Source organism: Cebus imitator, unplaced genomic scaffold, assembly GCF_001604975.1.
Source record: "Cebus imitator isolate Cc_AM_T3 unplaced genomic scaffold, Cebus_imitator-1.0 Scaffold2, whole genome shotgun sequence".
Taxonomy (NCBI): Eukaryota; Metazoa; Chordata; class Mammalia; order Primates; family Cebidae; genus Cebus; species Cebus imitator.
The window spans coordinates 3,567,508-3,582,246 of record NW_016107317.1 but is presented as its reverse complement, the minus strand read 5'-3'; the positions used below and the strand labels follow the sequence as shown (position 1 = coordinate 3,582,246).

Genomic DNA, 14,739 nt, shown 5'->3' with positions numbered 1-14,739 from the left:
CTCTGGACACGTCCTCTTTCCTTTTGGGAAAATTGATCTAGCACTATTTGATCCCTACCTTAAAGGGATGCTCAAGAAACACATAAAATATTTATGAAGGGGCTTGTTTCATGGGAAGCAATGTTCCAGGCTGCAAAAATGTCTGTTTGCTTCTGAGTGGCAGAGCTGGAAATGTATTTCAGCTTACCCATACATTGTATCAGCTCTTCCAAGGTTGCACATTTCACTCCTGACTGTCCATGTGTGAAAATCTAAGAATGTCACACATCCCTTTGCCACCTTTCATTAACCATGTTTGTTCCTGAGAATGGTGTGATCTATTATTAAAATGTCCAAAAAGGGAAATAGAGGAGTGGGGGGTGAGAAGAAAAGGAGGAGGTGGTAGCAGGGAGGTGAGTAGGAACCGACAATCCCTGAGGAGCCCAAGCTGTTAACCTGCAGGGTATGGATATCCTCTGCCACTCACCCTGCAAGGTGAAACTGAGACTCGCTGGCCAGATCTTGCAAGAAACTTTGCCAAGGTCTGCCATAGCCAGGACTTCTCCGTGACAAGAGACGGTGGGGTGCAGAGCTGTTCATCTGGCATCCTTCACCATCGCTAAGGTCACTGATAAAATAGTAAGCTGATCTTATATCTGTGGCTTCACGAAGATGATCAGGGATGGAGGGAAGCCAGGGGAAGGGGCAGTGTCAGGTGCATGGAGATGAGCAAAGCCTCCTGGAAGCACACGCAGGGAGGCTCACAATAGCCACAGTTGCCACAGGGAAGCAGCCAGCTTGTGTTTACTTTCAACTCAAAGTGTTTTCTGTTGCATATCTATGTCATCACCTCTTATTTCTCAGAAGGTGACACAAAGTAACAGGCTTCTCAATGCCATCAACGTCCATTTTGACAGCATTCATGTCACAATACACAATCATGTACTGTAATTATACAAAATCCAAAGAATAAAATGTTACTAGTTACACTCGTTAAAATGAAGCTGACAACCGAAAGGGTAACAAAACAAAGAGAAATCTCTGTCAGAATCCATAGAGACACTTGACGATATTACAAAGAAAATGTAGTCAAATAATTGTCCCAGCATGCTGCAGTTCACTGCCATAACTTCATAAATTCCCAGCTCTTTGGGGGAAAGAAAGTGCGTTTTCACAGCCTAGAGTTCTTAAAGAAATAGCTCTCACATGTATGCAGGTCAACAGAACGAGGGATGCAAGGTCTAGGCAGCAAGATTGCTCAGACAGCAACGGAGTTTAAAGAGTCCGACTTGACACTCTTCTGAACCAGATGTGGTTTCTTGAAAAAGGACTTGGACAGTAACATTAGTCCAAAGGGCCAAGGAAGAAACACCCAACTGTTAATAAGGAAGGAAGGAAACCATCAAGAACTAGAACAGTTAAGACAATTTTTTTTCTACTCTACTTAGAAGTTGAATTATAGCTTTTCATATTTGGAATAGGAAAAGATTACACAGTTGATCTGTGGGTAGAATGTTCCTGTCCACCCTCCCCAGTCCAGATCTGGTAATGTTGGAGTACAGATAGCACTGGTTCAATTTCCTTGAAGTAGAATGACCATTTCTTCATGTGTGGCCGTGACTCCTTTTAATAATGAGGTATAATCTGATGCTAACAATGCCTGTTCTTTCCTGGGTTACGGGCTGTTGAATGGTGTGGGCAGAAAACAATTCAACTTTCTGATAAGAATCACACACATACAAAAATTATTGCACTTAAAAAAAACATCTAAAAACAAAAAATCTCAGCCCAACCAGCAAAGGGGCAACTAAACTCGGAAGTGCGGTACTTCCTGCCCTTTGGAGAGTATCTTGACCTTCCTGGTGTTCTGTTGAATTTGGTCCATTATTAAATGTCCCGAAGTGAAAGAGTCCAAAAAGACACTGTAGGCTCTTTAAGGCTAAGTCTTCCCGGTGCTTCTGTGAGATAAATTATCTCCTTGGCCACATATTACAAAGCAGGGCCTCTTTTTTTTTTTTTTTTTTTTTTTTTTTTTTTTTTTTTTTTTTTTTTTTTAGCAAAATGACTATCAGGGGCCCCCAAAACAATCTGGAAGCAAGGGCGGATGGGTGCACATCGTGTCCTCTCCTGTGAACGAGACAGAGTAAGATGGTAAGCTGCCTGCGGTCGCAGCAGCCTCCCCCTTCCCCACCACTGCTCTCACTAAGTTCAGTCCCACAACCCATGCAGATGTGGGTTGATTTGTGCATCTCTCTCTGTGTGCTGCCTCCTTTTTGTGGGTCTGAATGACTTTCCCCCTCTCAGCAAATTTATTTTTCTCTGTCTTTATTCTTTATCCTTCCCGTTCCATTGTGCTCTCTGTCTCTCTTTATGGATGAGAGTTGCAATGCTAATCCTATCCTACTGCCCACTGGTCCATATGCTTCCCAGATTTTCATGATTCTCCCCCCATGCACCACTGTCCTCTCCCTACCCTGTCATTGGCTCCCCTCCCCGCAGTATAGTTAGACACTCTACAGTCCGTTTACTGAACTAAATGGGAAGATTACTGTTACCTTAGCCAAGATTACTTACACCTCCAAAATCTGATCTACTAGTCAAAATTGGAGTACAGGGCATTGACTACGTTACAAGTGTCTTCATGAAGCTCTAAGTAACGGCTTACCTAATGGGTGAGATCAAGGCATTTTTCAGACTCTGCTATCCTGAGACTCTATTGTCGGTGCTGTTTGTGATTTTGGGAGTGTCCAATCCAGCTCATGTCTTTTTCGTAACCCCCTGTACAACCCTTGCAATCAACAAAATATTTGCACGAGATATCTAGATAGATTTGGATGGTAGCGTCCTGATACTACAGGCACAGATCCAATAACAGAATAATGTATAGTTCCCAGTAGAGGGAATGGAGATGAGGCATCATGAGGTGCAGAAGCTCTTGTTTGTTGCTAACAGCAACCAAGGTGCATTGAAACTCAAAGATCTGCTACAGTACTTGTCTCTCCCTGTGACCACCCATGTGAGGCCAGGAGTTGGGAAGGAACACCCATGTGAAGTCAGAGTCAATACTGTACAAATGGCTACTGCTGTCTTTTGTCCCATCCATCATGTCCCCCTCTGATAGTTCTTAGAGCACCCGTGACAAGCTCTTCTCCACTTACTGCTCCAGATTCTGAACTAGGACTTGCTAACATTCTCATATATGACGTCGCTGATGCAGAACTGCTGCTTCTTCTTCATCCACATCAGTTGCACACACTGATGGATAAAGATGTACTGCTCCTGGAACAAAAGACAAAAACAGGTTTCAGAGCAGGTATGTGCAAAGATATAGTATTTTACACTGTGACAGTTTAAATGATCAGGATCTGGTGTTAAAGGAAACCATTTTCATTATTTACAGAGATACAGTTTTGTAACTAGAAAATCCAGGAGAATCAACTGTAAAAGTATTTGATTAATAACAGAGCTTAGAACAATGTGGCTTTTTAAAAAAACAGTGGAATCTTTTCCCCCTAACTTTACTGAGGTATGATGAAAATTATATATATTTAAGGTGTACAATGTGATGATTTGATATACATATATATTATGAAATGACCACAATCAGGCTAGTTAACACATTCACCATCCCGAACAGTTTATATTTATATTATATATATATGTATTTTGTGTGTGTGTGTGTGTGTGTGTGTGTGTGTGTGTGTGTGTGTGGTGAGAACACAGATCTCCTTGCCTAGCAAATTTCAAGGATACAAGTATACAGTACAATACTACGAACTATGCTCACCATGCTGTACATTAGATTGTTATCACTTAATGCTAAGGGAAATGAATCAAAATTCATTGAATTGAATGAATCAAATGAATCAAAATTTTGATTGAATCAAAATTCAATCAAAATCATGGGGCTATTTTGAAGAAAAAAGGATATCCCCTCATCATACACTAAAGTCAATTCTAGGTAGTTTAATAAATTGTCATTAAAAATATAGAGAAAAATATTAATTTCTCTCTGTTTACTTTAGGAAAGGAATTTCTAAAATTAAGAGCAGTGGAATAAATTACAAATAAAAATCTCAATCTACTACATATTAAAAAAGGTGAAAAGAATAATAACATAGGGTAAACCAGAAACAGGGAGAGAAAAATATTTTCTAGAATTATGACAGAAAATTGATACCTTTATTTTTGTGATAAAGTCAAATTAGTAACATGTGTAAATAGACAAAAATAAAGGACATCAACCACTAGGCCAAGTATTCCCTGGAAGTTAGGGACTATGTCTGTTTATTCCTGATGCCTAGGACTTAGCTTATGCTTGCCTGTTAAATGATTTTTGAAGTAAACTGAGGAAATATTAAAATATTCAAAGAATAAAATAGTCAAAGAATAAAAAATAAGTTAAAACAATTATTTTCTATCTATGTAGTGGACAAAGCTAAAAGGAAAAAGTATTTAATGTTGACAAGTTTGTTGAGACAGTCCATTTTACCTATTGTTGGTGGTGGTATAATTAATAAAGTGCTACTAAATGGTGTGGGCACAGATAATAGTAAAAAGTGGGAAATAATCCAATTTAATGTCCTATAAAAAGGAGATTGGTTTAAGTATGCAGTGGTGTATCCATAATGAAACGTTAGTCCTTAAAATGAGCTTTATAGAATTTTAGGAAACTTGTGATACTATACATGCTACATAATAAAATGCTAAGTGAGAAACTAGAATGTAAATAAGATGTAAATTAGTGCACATATACATACATATACATATATACATATAATATGAGCACAATCATGTAAAAGTTTATACTTGAATGAAAACCAAGATGAAATTAACAAAATATATCTTTCTGCCAAGAAGTAGGGTAATTTCACAGTGTTTCTTCTTTATTTCCCAGAGTTTCTCCATAAGTAATAGCACTAGAAATAACATTTAAAGAAGATCCAGTCAAGATATCCACAGGATTTTAAGAAGCCTCTTGTGTAACAACTTCATACAAAAAAATAAAATTAATACTTCAAACATCACTGGGTTGGTACCTCAGCCTAACCTGTATTTTTCAACACTAGGTTTGGAGAAAATATATTCCCTTTTGGGGAGACGGTATCCTGTCAGTGGCTGAACTATCCCTTAAGGACACCTAATCCATTGTTTCTGGTGTTATGTCAACACTGGGAATAGATAAGACCAGAGACTGCCTGGACTTTCAATCTGCATCTACTCAGTGGCTACATTTTGTATCAAAACCGAAAACAACCAGACAAAAACACCACAAGAAAAGTAAAAAAAGATTATTCCTGGAGGGACTTGTCTTTGAAAGTCCCTGAGAAATCCAAGCTGCAGATCAGGAGGATAGGCTGCTCAAAGCAAAGCCCCGGCCGGGCGCGGTAGCTCACGCCTGTAATCACAGCACTTTGGGAGGCCAAGGTGGGTGGATCACAAGGTCAAGAGATTGAGGCCATCCTGGCCAACACAGTGAAACTCTCTCTACTAAAATACAAAAATTAGCTGGGCGTGGTGGCACGGGCCTGTAGTCCCAGCTACTCGGGAAGCTGAGGCAGGAGAATTGCTTGAACCCGGGAGGCGGAGGTTGCCGTGAGCCGAGAATGCACCACTGCACTCCAGCCTGGCAACTGGCGACAGAGCGAGACTCTGTCTCAAAAAAAAAAAAAAAAAAAAAAAAAAAAAAAAAAAGCAAAGCCCCAACTGACCTCCAGGGAAGGATATTAGAGGAAAATAAAACAAAATATCCGATTAAAATAGAAGAGAGGAGAACATCATTCACAGGTAGCACCCCACAGTTTCAAAGCACTTATCTAGGTTGTATCATTTCCTATCATGTCTGCTTTACGAAAAATTAGTGAAAGTTATGCACCTGGAGACATGGCTGCATAAATTGCAGCTACTTCTGCAATTTTTTGGGTGAGGTGGAATGGTGGAATCAAGGCACTGTAGAGATGGCTGGAAAATTAGATACCAGTGAAGGGAGGAAGTAAGGTCTACATGAGTTGATTATGTACACAAAAACAGAGCTCAGTGGGAAAATCATTTCATCCTCTTGAAAATCATTAGTGTCAAAGGGGTACTGTAGGATAATACATGTAAAAAGAATAAGGTTTTTTTTTTTTTTTTTTACTTTGTTCTTTACTTGTTAACTCTTGTGACCTGGCAGCAGAATTTGAATGTGAATGGACTTGAGGAGAATCTCAGGCAGAACAATCTGTATTCCAAATACAGGATGAACCATGGTAAGCGGAGAGGAACAAGGGAAAAATAAAGATAAATGAACAAGATGTTCTAGACATAAGTTAAAAAAAAAACAACAAAACAGACAGATAAATAACTGGAACTGGAAAACATCCAACACGAGGTCCTGAGAGAATCAGGGGTCAAGCTAGAAAAGTTGGAAAAAATAAGTAACCCGGGGGACCTCTGCCCCCTTTGCTGACTTTGAACTCCCCACGAGAGTTCATGGAGTTTCTGTACTTTATATTTTAAAATTTATTTATTTATTTATTTTTGAGATGGAGGCTTGCTCTGCCACCAGGCTGGAGTGCAGTGGTGAGTTCTCGGCTCAAAGCAACCTCCGCCTCCCAGGTTCTAGCGATTATCCTGCCTCAGCCTCCCAAGTAACTGAGACTATACCCATGCACCACCATGTGTCACCATGCCCAGCTAATTTTTGTATTTTTACTAGGGTTTTCAATTCACCATGTTGACCAGGATGGTGATACTGTGCTTTAAAAAAGCTGTGTCTGTGGGATATCAACCTAAAATTCTGCCATAAACAAATCAAACAACTAAAATTTAGGGTAAAACATTTAGGGAGAAAACAAAACATTTTCTTGGCTTTGCAGAAAGCAACATGGTGGCTGCTTGATTACCACCCAAAGAAAGATAATGGCCCTGAAAATGAGATGGAGCATCTGTCCTGTGAAAGAGATTAAGAATCTGTAGTTGGGAAAAGTCAAAAGCAAACATACCATAATTAAAATCTATGAATTATTTTCTTTTTTTTTTGAAATGGAGTCTCACTCTGTTGCCCAGGCTGGAGGGCAGTGGCACCGTATTGGCTCACTGCAACCTCCGTCCCTGGGTTCAAGCAATTCTCCTGCCTAAGCTTCCCGAGTAGCTGGGATTTCAGGCGCCCGCCACCGCATCCGGCCCCCAAATATATAAAGTTTTAAAAGATATGAATTAAGTAAATTGGGAAGACAGTTCATTAAATACAAAATACTTAAAATAAAGTGTGGCTCTTTGAAGCTTGGAAATTCCTATACAAAACAGGGAGTTTTAATCACATATCAGGCTGCAAATTTATGGAAGTGAGAGCCAAAATATGGGCTTATCAATAAATCACTGATCAATAAACCACCGTTTACTCACCAGATAGTGGACTTCTCTGGGAAGCCAGACATTTTAAGCTTATGATTAAAAAGTAACATTGGTGTCCCCACATCACTAAATTACCAGGCAGCATGATTGAAACCAACAAAGTGAGGAAATCAATTGGACTTGCTTCTAATTATCAATGAAAGGTCCGAATATTAACAGGGATTACTCTTTCCCAAGTGATATGATCCTGCTGTAGCTCAGAAATGAATGTATTGAAACAGCCTTGCCAAAAATTGGTCAGATAAGAATGGGGAGCTAGGAGGAAAGAAAAGTAAAAAGCGTGGGAAAGCAGAAACGGAGCTGAGACGGCGGCCATTACTCTAGGCTTTTGAAGTGATACTGACATCTAGTGGTGCTGGGTAGGAAGAGCATGAGGAAGACCAAGGCGTTTAAAAAATATCCTGATACAGGTCAGGGCAGGTTGTGTTCCACTCAAGTGTTCCACCCACACACACTCTTTGAGAAAAAGAATTATTGCAAAACTGAAGCTATGAAGTCGCGAGTACGGCTGGATGATAAAGCTTATGAACAAGCTGTTGTACTTGGGTTATTGCGCCCACACAGGTACACACCCACGGCTGCTCCGAGGCAGGCGGTGCTGTCTGCCTGCGTCGCCCTGGGCTGCTACTCCAGACTGAGCGCATCCTCAGGCTTTCAGGGAGGGAGGAGTCGGGAGAAGAGGAGGAAGACGGAACACATAACACTCTTGTATCTTTCAGGGGTGCTCCCATGTTGTTAAAATAATAAATCTTCATCACTGAGATGAAGGGAACTGGCAATGCTGGTAGGTTGGGGACTGGGAATCCTTAAAATCATAAAAGGGACAGAAAGCTCAAATCCAACTCCTAATCATCATCAAAAGTGAATTGGGATAGAGTCACGTGGAGGGTAAGCTAATGAACAATGTATTGAATCCAATCCAACATTTCAAATATAAATTAAATTGCACTAGTTCTACAGTCCCTATTTGGTGGCATTTACGCAGGATGGCTGTTATCTGCAATTGACTCTGAGTCTCAGAAATCCACCCATGCACTCTGAATTACGATGCCAATAAAAGTGTAATCACTATACACCAGATGCATTTCTGCAGGCCTCTACCTTTCTTTCATACCTCAAAGCAGTGTGAACATATACAATAAGAAAATGGGAAAGACAGATACAAAGAAATTTGAGAGAATTGTTTTAAAGCACATCATTGAATGATGATAAGTTTTTCAGCCCAGGGAAAATTGAAAAAAAACATATAGATTATGTTCCTACCTCTGTCTGCACCATAGACATCCGGTATGACCTCATTTCTGACACCAGCCCTAAGATGTCGACAAACTCATGATCCCGAATGTGCTGCAAGAGCCTGTCCAGGGCAATGAATGTTCCTGTCCGTCCCACTCCAGCACTGCGAAAGAATGTTCCGAAGGCACATTATTCAGATGGCACTTCTTCACTGTTGAAATAGAACTGGTGATTTCTAAAAAACTACAGATAGCATCACTGTGGACAAAAGAAGACTAAGCTCCTGACAGTACTTTCCACTTAACTGATTTTTAAGTATGCAGCTGTTCCTTCATATTTCTGACTGGCATGGCTGCCTTCCTGAGAGAGATTTGCACTGTGCTGACCACACCCTTTTTCGGGGTCTCTGCTTCTGGAGAAAAGTAGTGATTCCATGTTGAGTACTCTGGAGAGTTGATTTCTGCCTTCAGAGAGCTGATACATGTACACAGTGCCCTGTCTTGAGCAGCCTCAGAGTTAAGCCCTCAGACCAGCTCAAAAGTCTAGTTGAGATGTCCACACCCTAACTCTAGCTCTGGGGCCACAGAGATTTGTGTACCTTCAACCCTAAGTTCAGTTCACCATCCCAGACCTGCCTTACAGTGCTCCTGCCCTTTTAGTGGGTCCTGGGCCCGCTCCCATCTCCCAGAGACCTCTGAGATAGTTGCCTTACAATCAAATGAAATATTTGGACCCAGTCTCAGCCAGTCCCCAAATCCCAGTACTTAGAGCACAGGTGGAAGTGGACTGACAGGCCCTGGCCAACTGCCCACCACAAGCCCTAATTCTGTGTTAAAGTCAGCTCTTTTATTCCAATCCTCTACAAAAAGCCAAATGGCTCTAAACTTTGAATTACTATGAAATTATGGGAAAAGAGAAAGTTCAAGCCAATTTACATGATAAGTTTGCTAGAAAAATCCCACTCTATAAACCTGGAGTTCAAAGTTGCTTCTTCTACTAGACAACTCTTTCCTCCTGGGATTTCTCAGATAAAATGATCTGCCATTGGGTGAGCAGCTGTAAAGTCATATGCAGAACTGCACTTGCTATCATCCGTAAAAAGAATCTTTGAATTTGACCCCAGAGTTGAACAGCTTCATTTTCTGCTCTTGGAAAGGACTGTTTTTAGAACAGATAATCTTATCTGCCATAGCACATCTTTTAACCTGCAAATGACTGCAGTGGATTGACAGCAATGAGATCTGCCCTAAACAAAACTTAGTAGCTTATGAGGCATTTTCCTTTCCAGGGAGGTACACACTCCACACAAACACACATGAATGCACACACACACATCTGCATTCTAGCCATTCTAATTCACAGTGGCCAAGGCAGTAGATCTGAGATTACAGATTTATTTGCTCAGATTGGCATGGCTGCCGATGCTCCCCTTCACATCTTCATCCCACTGCCCGCTCTCACATGCCATTGGAGGATGTTTATGTCCCTTAGTCTTTTGAGGCTGCATAAGGATTTTACAGTAATATCATATCACAGAGATGGATTTTGGTGCAGCTCCGTTCATATAGTAGCAAGAACAAATTAAATTTAATGATAGCGGTTCTTGCTGGGAATTAGTGTGGACCTTGATTTTTTAATATTCTATATCCTCTTTCATTCTACTGTCTAAAAATTTAGAGAAATGCTGAGGAAGAACCATAGCAAACATGCTTATCTTCATAAGCTGAATATTTTCGTTTTTTCTTTTTCTTTTCTTGTTTTTATTTTTATTTATTTTTGAAAATGGAGTCTTGCTCTGTCATCCAGGCTGGAGTACAGTGGCACGGTCTCGGCTCGCTGCAACCTCCGCCTTCCGGATTCAAGCGATTCTCCTGCCTCAGCATCCTGAGTAGCTGGGATTACAGGTGTGCATTACCATGCCTGGCTAATTTTTGTATTTTTAGTAGAGACAGGGTTTTGCCATGTTAGCCAGGCTGGTCTCGAACTCCTGCCCTTGTGATCTGCCTGCCTCGGCCTCCCAAAGTGCTGGGATTACAGGCACGAGCCACTGTGCATGGCCCCTTTTCTTGTTTTTCTATTTATATTATGCCGAGCTGTGACCAGCTTTCTATAATTTGACCTACTATTTGTCCATGTTGTAACTACTCAGAATCCTTGATGGGGTAGGATAATATCACATACTAAGAGCATGATCTTTGTAGATTAACATGCCCGGATTTGAATACTATACCCTCCATGTTCTAGTTGCATGAACTCGTGTGAATCCCTTAACATCTTTACCTTTCTCTACTTTTTTCATTTAAAAATGGGAATAATAACAGTTATCTTATACAGATACAAGATAGTCATAATAAATATTGTATATAGTAAGATATCAATTAATCTTAGTTTAAAATATCAGAATTCATTTAATTTTTAATTACATCTCATCAGGGGCTTATGGAATGGTGAACTATTCCCCTTATAAAACCAACCTCTAATTTTTGATAGAGAATACAGCTGAGGAGGTTACCTGCAGTGAATGATCATGGGACCTTTGCTCTTGGTAGCTTGCTGTCGGACCATGTGTACAAACTGCAGGATACTTTCTGCAGCATTTGCTGTGGGCACGCCATGATCAGGCCATGCAGTGTAGTTAAAATGCATCACATCCTGCATCTCGTCAGCCTTTAGGGAAAAAAAGTCAAAACCAAGCATTAACTTTTCAGTTCACTGTTAGGATGGCCCAGGACTCCACTGGTGATCCCAGGTTAATCATGCAAGAAGGCAGAGCCATGTTCCACTCCCAGTCAGTACAAGTTCCATTCCGGCTTTGAGCACCATATCTCTGAGCACCATAAAATAGGCACTGAAAAAAACCCCACACTAATTGTATAAAGCTTCAAATAGTAGGATAAGTAGGCTAATCTGTACCTGCGTAATTAAGGACAAAAGCGTAAGCAGATTAGGATTTGCATCTTGGCTCCGTCATTTAGAAGCTGCATCAGCTTTGGCTAATGAATTAAACGCTGTAGAAAGTGCTGTTGGTGCCCTTTAGATACCCTCTGCCAGCCTGGGGCACACTTTTTCCAGCTGCTGCTAACAGCATAGCAGTACCCTTCTCTTGATAGTTGCCTTCTACTGCATGGAGCTGCCTCGATGGAAAATGCCTAAGAGGTTGTGTTCTCCTGCTGAAGGCAGCCCACAGCTGATGATTGACTAACCGTGGGGTACAGAAATCCTGCTTCTTTCCGAGTGAAACAATGCCACGGTGCTGTTCATGCCCCAGTGCTGTCTGTGGAATCCAGCACAGGCGAGACTTCAGCTGAATGCTCTGAGGGGCTTCTTCTCTGTCAGTCTGCTTCCCTTGTTCCCTGTGGGGCTTCCCCAGGAATGCAGTTCCACAAAATCACTCATAGGAGAATCTTTGTCTTGGGCTTTGATGCTAGAGGACCTGACTCGCTGAACTTCAGTTTTCTCATATCCAAAAATGGCCCAATGACACTTACAACAAGAGTTGTTGTGTGGATTAAGTGTAATCATGTTTGTGATATCATTACCTACTGTACCTCATTACTATCACTCACTGTCATCCAGCTCTGTGCCATTGTATGGCTGGCTCTGGGAATCTGAGCGAGTATAACGTGTGTATTAATCCTATTCCTATTATCCCATACATCAAATATATTGTTGGTCCCTCTGAACGGACTACATATTAACTAGAATGGATCTTTCAAGATCAACTCTTTTTAGTCCCAACTTATTTGAAAGAATGACATATTCTCCACTTGTTATCAACTGTCAGAAATATCCCAAACCCAGGCTTCATAAATGTCTGATTCATCTTTCATTCCTCAAATTTGCAAAGAGCCTAGAATTCACTCAGAGGATGGAATACTATATCATAATTGGGAAGGAGGGAAACTTGGCCTCACTGTCAATTTTGAGCTAAAGTTTAAGTTCAGGTATTAAAAGAGAAATGAATTTTGAAGAGTCAGTGGTCTTGGGCAGAAAATCAATGTATAAAGACAACACATAAATAAAATGTATAAAGAAATATTTAAGATTTGCTTAAATATACATAAGTTGTCACCTCCCCTACACCTGTTGTATCCTTGGCACCTAATATATCCCCAGCAGTGTGCAGTGCCTCCTCTGCTATGTTCAAGGGCTCTGGCTTAGACACAGAGAACATGAAGTCTACGAAGATACTGGCTACCCTCAGTGCTGTCTTCAGGAAGTATGTTGAGAAAGTATCTTGGGCATAATGAATTGCACAAGATAATTTACTTATTCAATATCATGAGGATTTAGAATACCCAGCCACCAGATAACTTTGGTTGCCAGGAAAGTTCAGGAAAATGCTCGCCTGTTCAAACGCTGATCATAATTTGTATAACTTGTGTACATTGTAGCCAATACATATATGTGTCTGTGTATGTATATATATGTGTGTGTGTGTGTGTGTGTATGTGTGTGTGTATGTATATATATATATATATTTTTTTTTAGCCCAATACATTTTCACTTCAACCATACTAGAATATATATATATATATGTATATATATATGGTATTTGGCTAAAAGTGCAAGGTGATTTAAAATCAGGAAATGATTAAATTTTAGTTAGTTGCTCTGCAGCTACAAGGCAGGGGTCCTGGAACCATGGTCAGCCCTGTGAGCTGAATAGCAAGGCACAAAGTTCCTGGCAAGAAAAATGTTTTTGATGATCTTTACTCTCCAGCTCTCACACAGTCCATGCCAAGTTTCAAGTAGTAGAAAGTGACAACTTGTGTGTTATGGTCATTTTTCTCTTTTCTTGTTAAATGAGAAAGCTTTCTGGTTTTATCTTACTTAGCTATTCCCAAATTTCTCTTACCTTGATTTCCTTATTTATGTAATTTTATCTTTTTGTAATTGGAAAGCTTCTGCATATCAATATGGAATGGATAAAGAAGGGTATAAACAAAAAATGAAACTAAATGGAAAATGTGTTAATTAGCACAGCAAAGTGTTCTTTGGGCAACTGAGCTTTCATTTTAGGAGCTTAACATTTAGCTTCGGTATGCTTATGGCCAAAAGGGGGCACTCTGGTACCAGATGCTTGTAACTGTTCAATGTTTTATTCCTAGTTTTCAAATCCTTCACATGATTGTCATTGAAAGATAGGTCATCATTTAAGACCAAGGACAAGAAGCATAGTACTGACCATGCAATAATCTATGTGACTCTTCCTTGTCAACAGAATAGACAGTGGAACAGACCCTATTTTGTGCTCTGAAATTTTCTCGCCTACATGCAAACCTAGGGACAGATTTGTACTATATTTGCTTAGCAATTTGTCCTGGCTTCTCAATGGAAGTAGCTAAGAACGAAAGCAGAGTTCAAATGGCATTCAAGTTGACAAATATTTTCTCTGATGGAAAGTCTGTTGATGCTTTACGAGTGCCTTATTAATTTTGAAATAACTCAGTCATTCACTGATTTATTTATTCAACAAGGATAGAGCAGTTGCTTCTGAAACACAGCATATTGGGGAGGCAGAAATGAGGAGTGAGAAATGTAACTATCTATGGTGTGCTGTGACAGAGCAGTTTACCTGAGATTCTGACCCAGCAAAGGAGAGTGCTAATGGTGTCCAAGCCCAGAGAAGAGTCCACAAAAAAGGTGACACTTAAGCTGCAACTCTGCATTTGAGTAGAAACGTGTACTTAACATGGAAGCAATGTGAATTTCAAGTGACTGAAACAACATGAAACGCAGTCCGTTAGAGCCATACAGGGATTTGCCTAAACTCTCCTGGTAATAAAACACATTGTTAACTGCCAGTTAACAAGTGGCAGTTAACAATGGCTAAGAAGTGATTTATCGCCTGGGTGCAGTGGTTCACACCTGTAATCCCGGCACTTTGGGAGGCAGGAGAATCACGAGGTCAGGAGTTCCAGACCAGCCTGGCCAACATGGTGAAACCCTGCCTCTACTAAAATTACAAAAATTAGCCAGGCGTGGTGGTAGGCACCTGTGATCCTAGCTACCTGGGAGGCTGAGGCAAGAGAATTGCTTCAACCTGGGAGGTGGAGGTTGCAGTGAACTGAGATTGCACCACTGCACTCTAGCCTGGGCAATAGAGCAAGACTCCATCTCCAAAAA

At 40.5% G+C, this 14,739-nt stretch overlaps 1 protein-coding gene across 2 annotated transcripts in view; it reads right to left on the bottom strand.

Annotated features, from left to right (window-relative positions):
- Window positions 1-2,029: 2,029 nt before the first annotated feature.
- The window catches only part of PTPRO (protein tyrosine phosphatase receptor type O), a 276,527-nt gene continuing 263,817 nt past the window's right edge, over window positions 2,030-14,739 (bottom strand). For both annotated transcript variants that reach the window (XM_017528611.2, XM_017528620.2), the window contains 4 exons: window positions 11,123-11,277; window positions 8,638-8,773; window positions 3,138-3,258; window positions 2,030-2,106 (listed from right to left, as the gene is read on the bottom strand). In XM_017528611.2, the coding sequence (XP_017384100.1) occupies window positions 3,154-3,258; window positions 8,638-8,773; window positions 11,123-11,277 (396 nt within the window). In that variant the 3' untranslated portion in view covers window positions 2,030-2,106; window positions 3,138-3,153. The remainder of the gene's footprint in view (window positions 2,107-3,137; window positions 3,259-8,637; window positions 8,774-11,122; window positions 11,278-14,739) is intronic.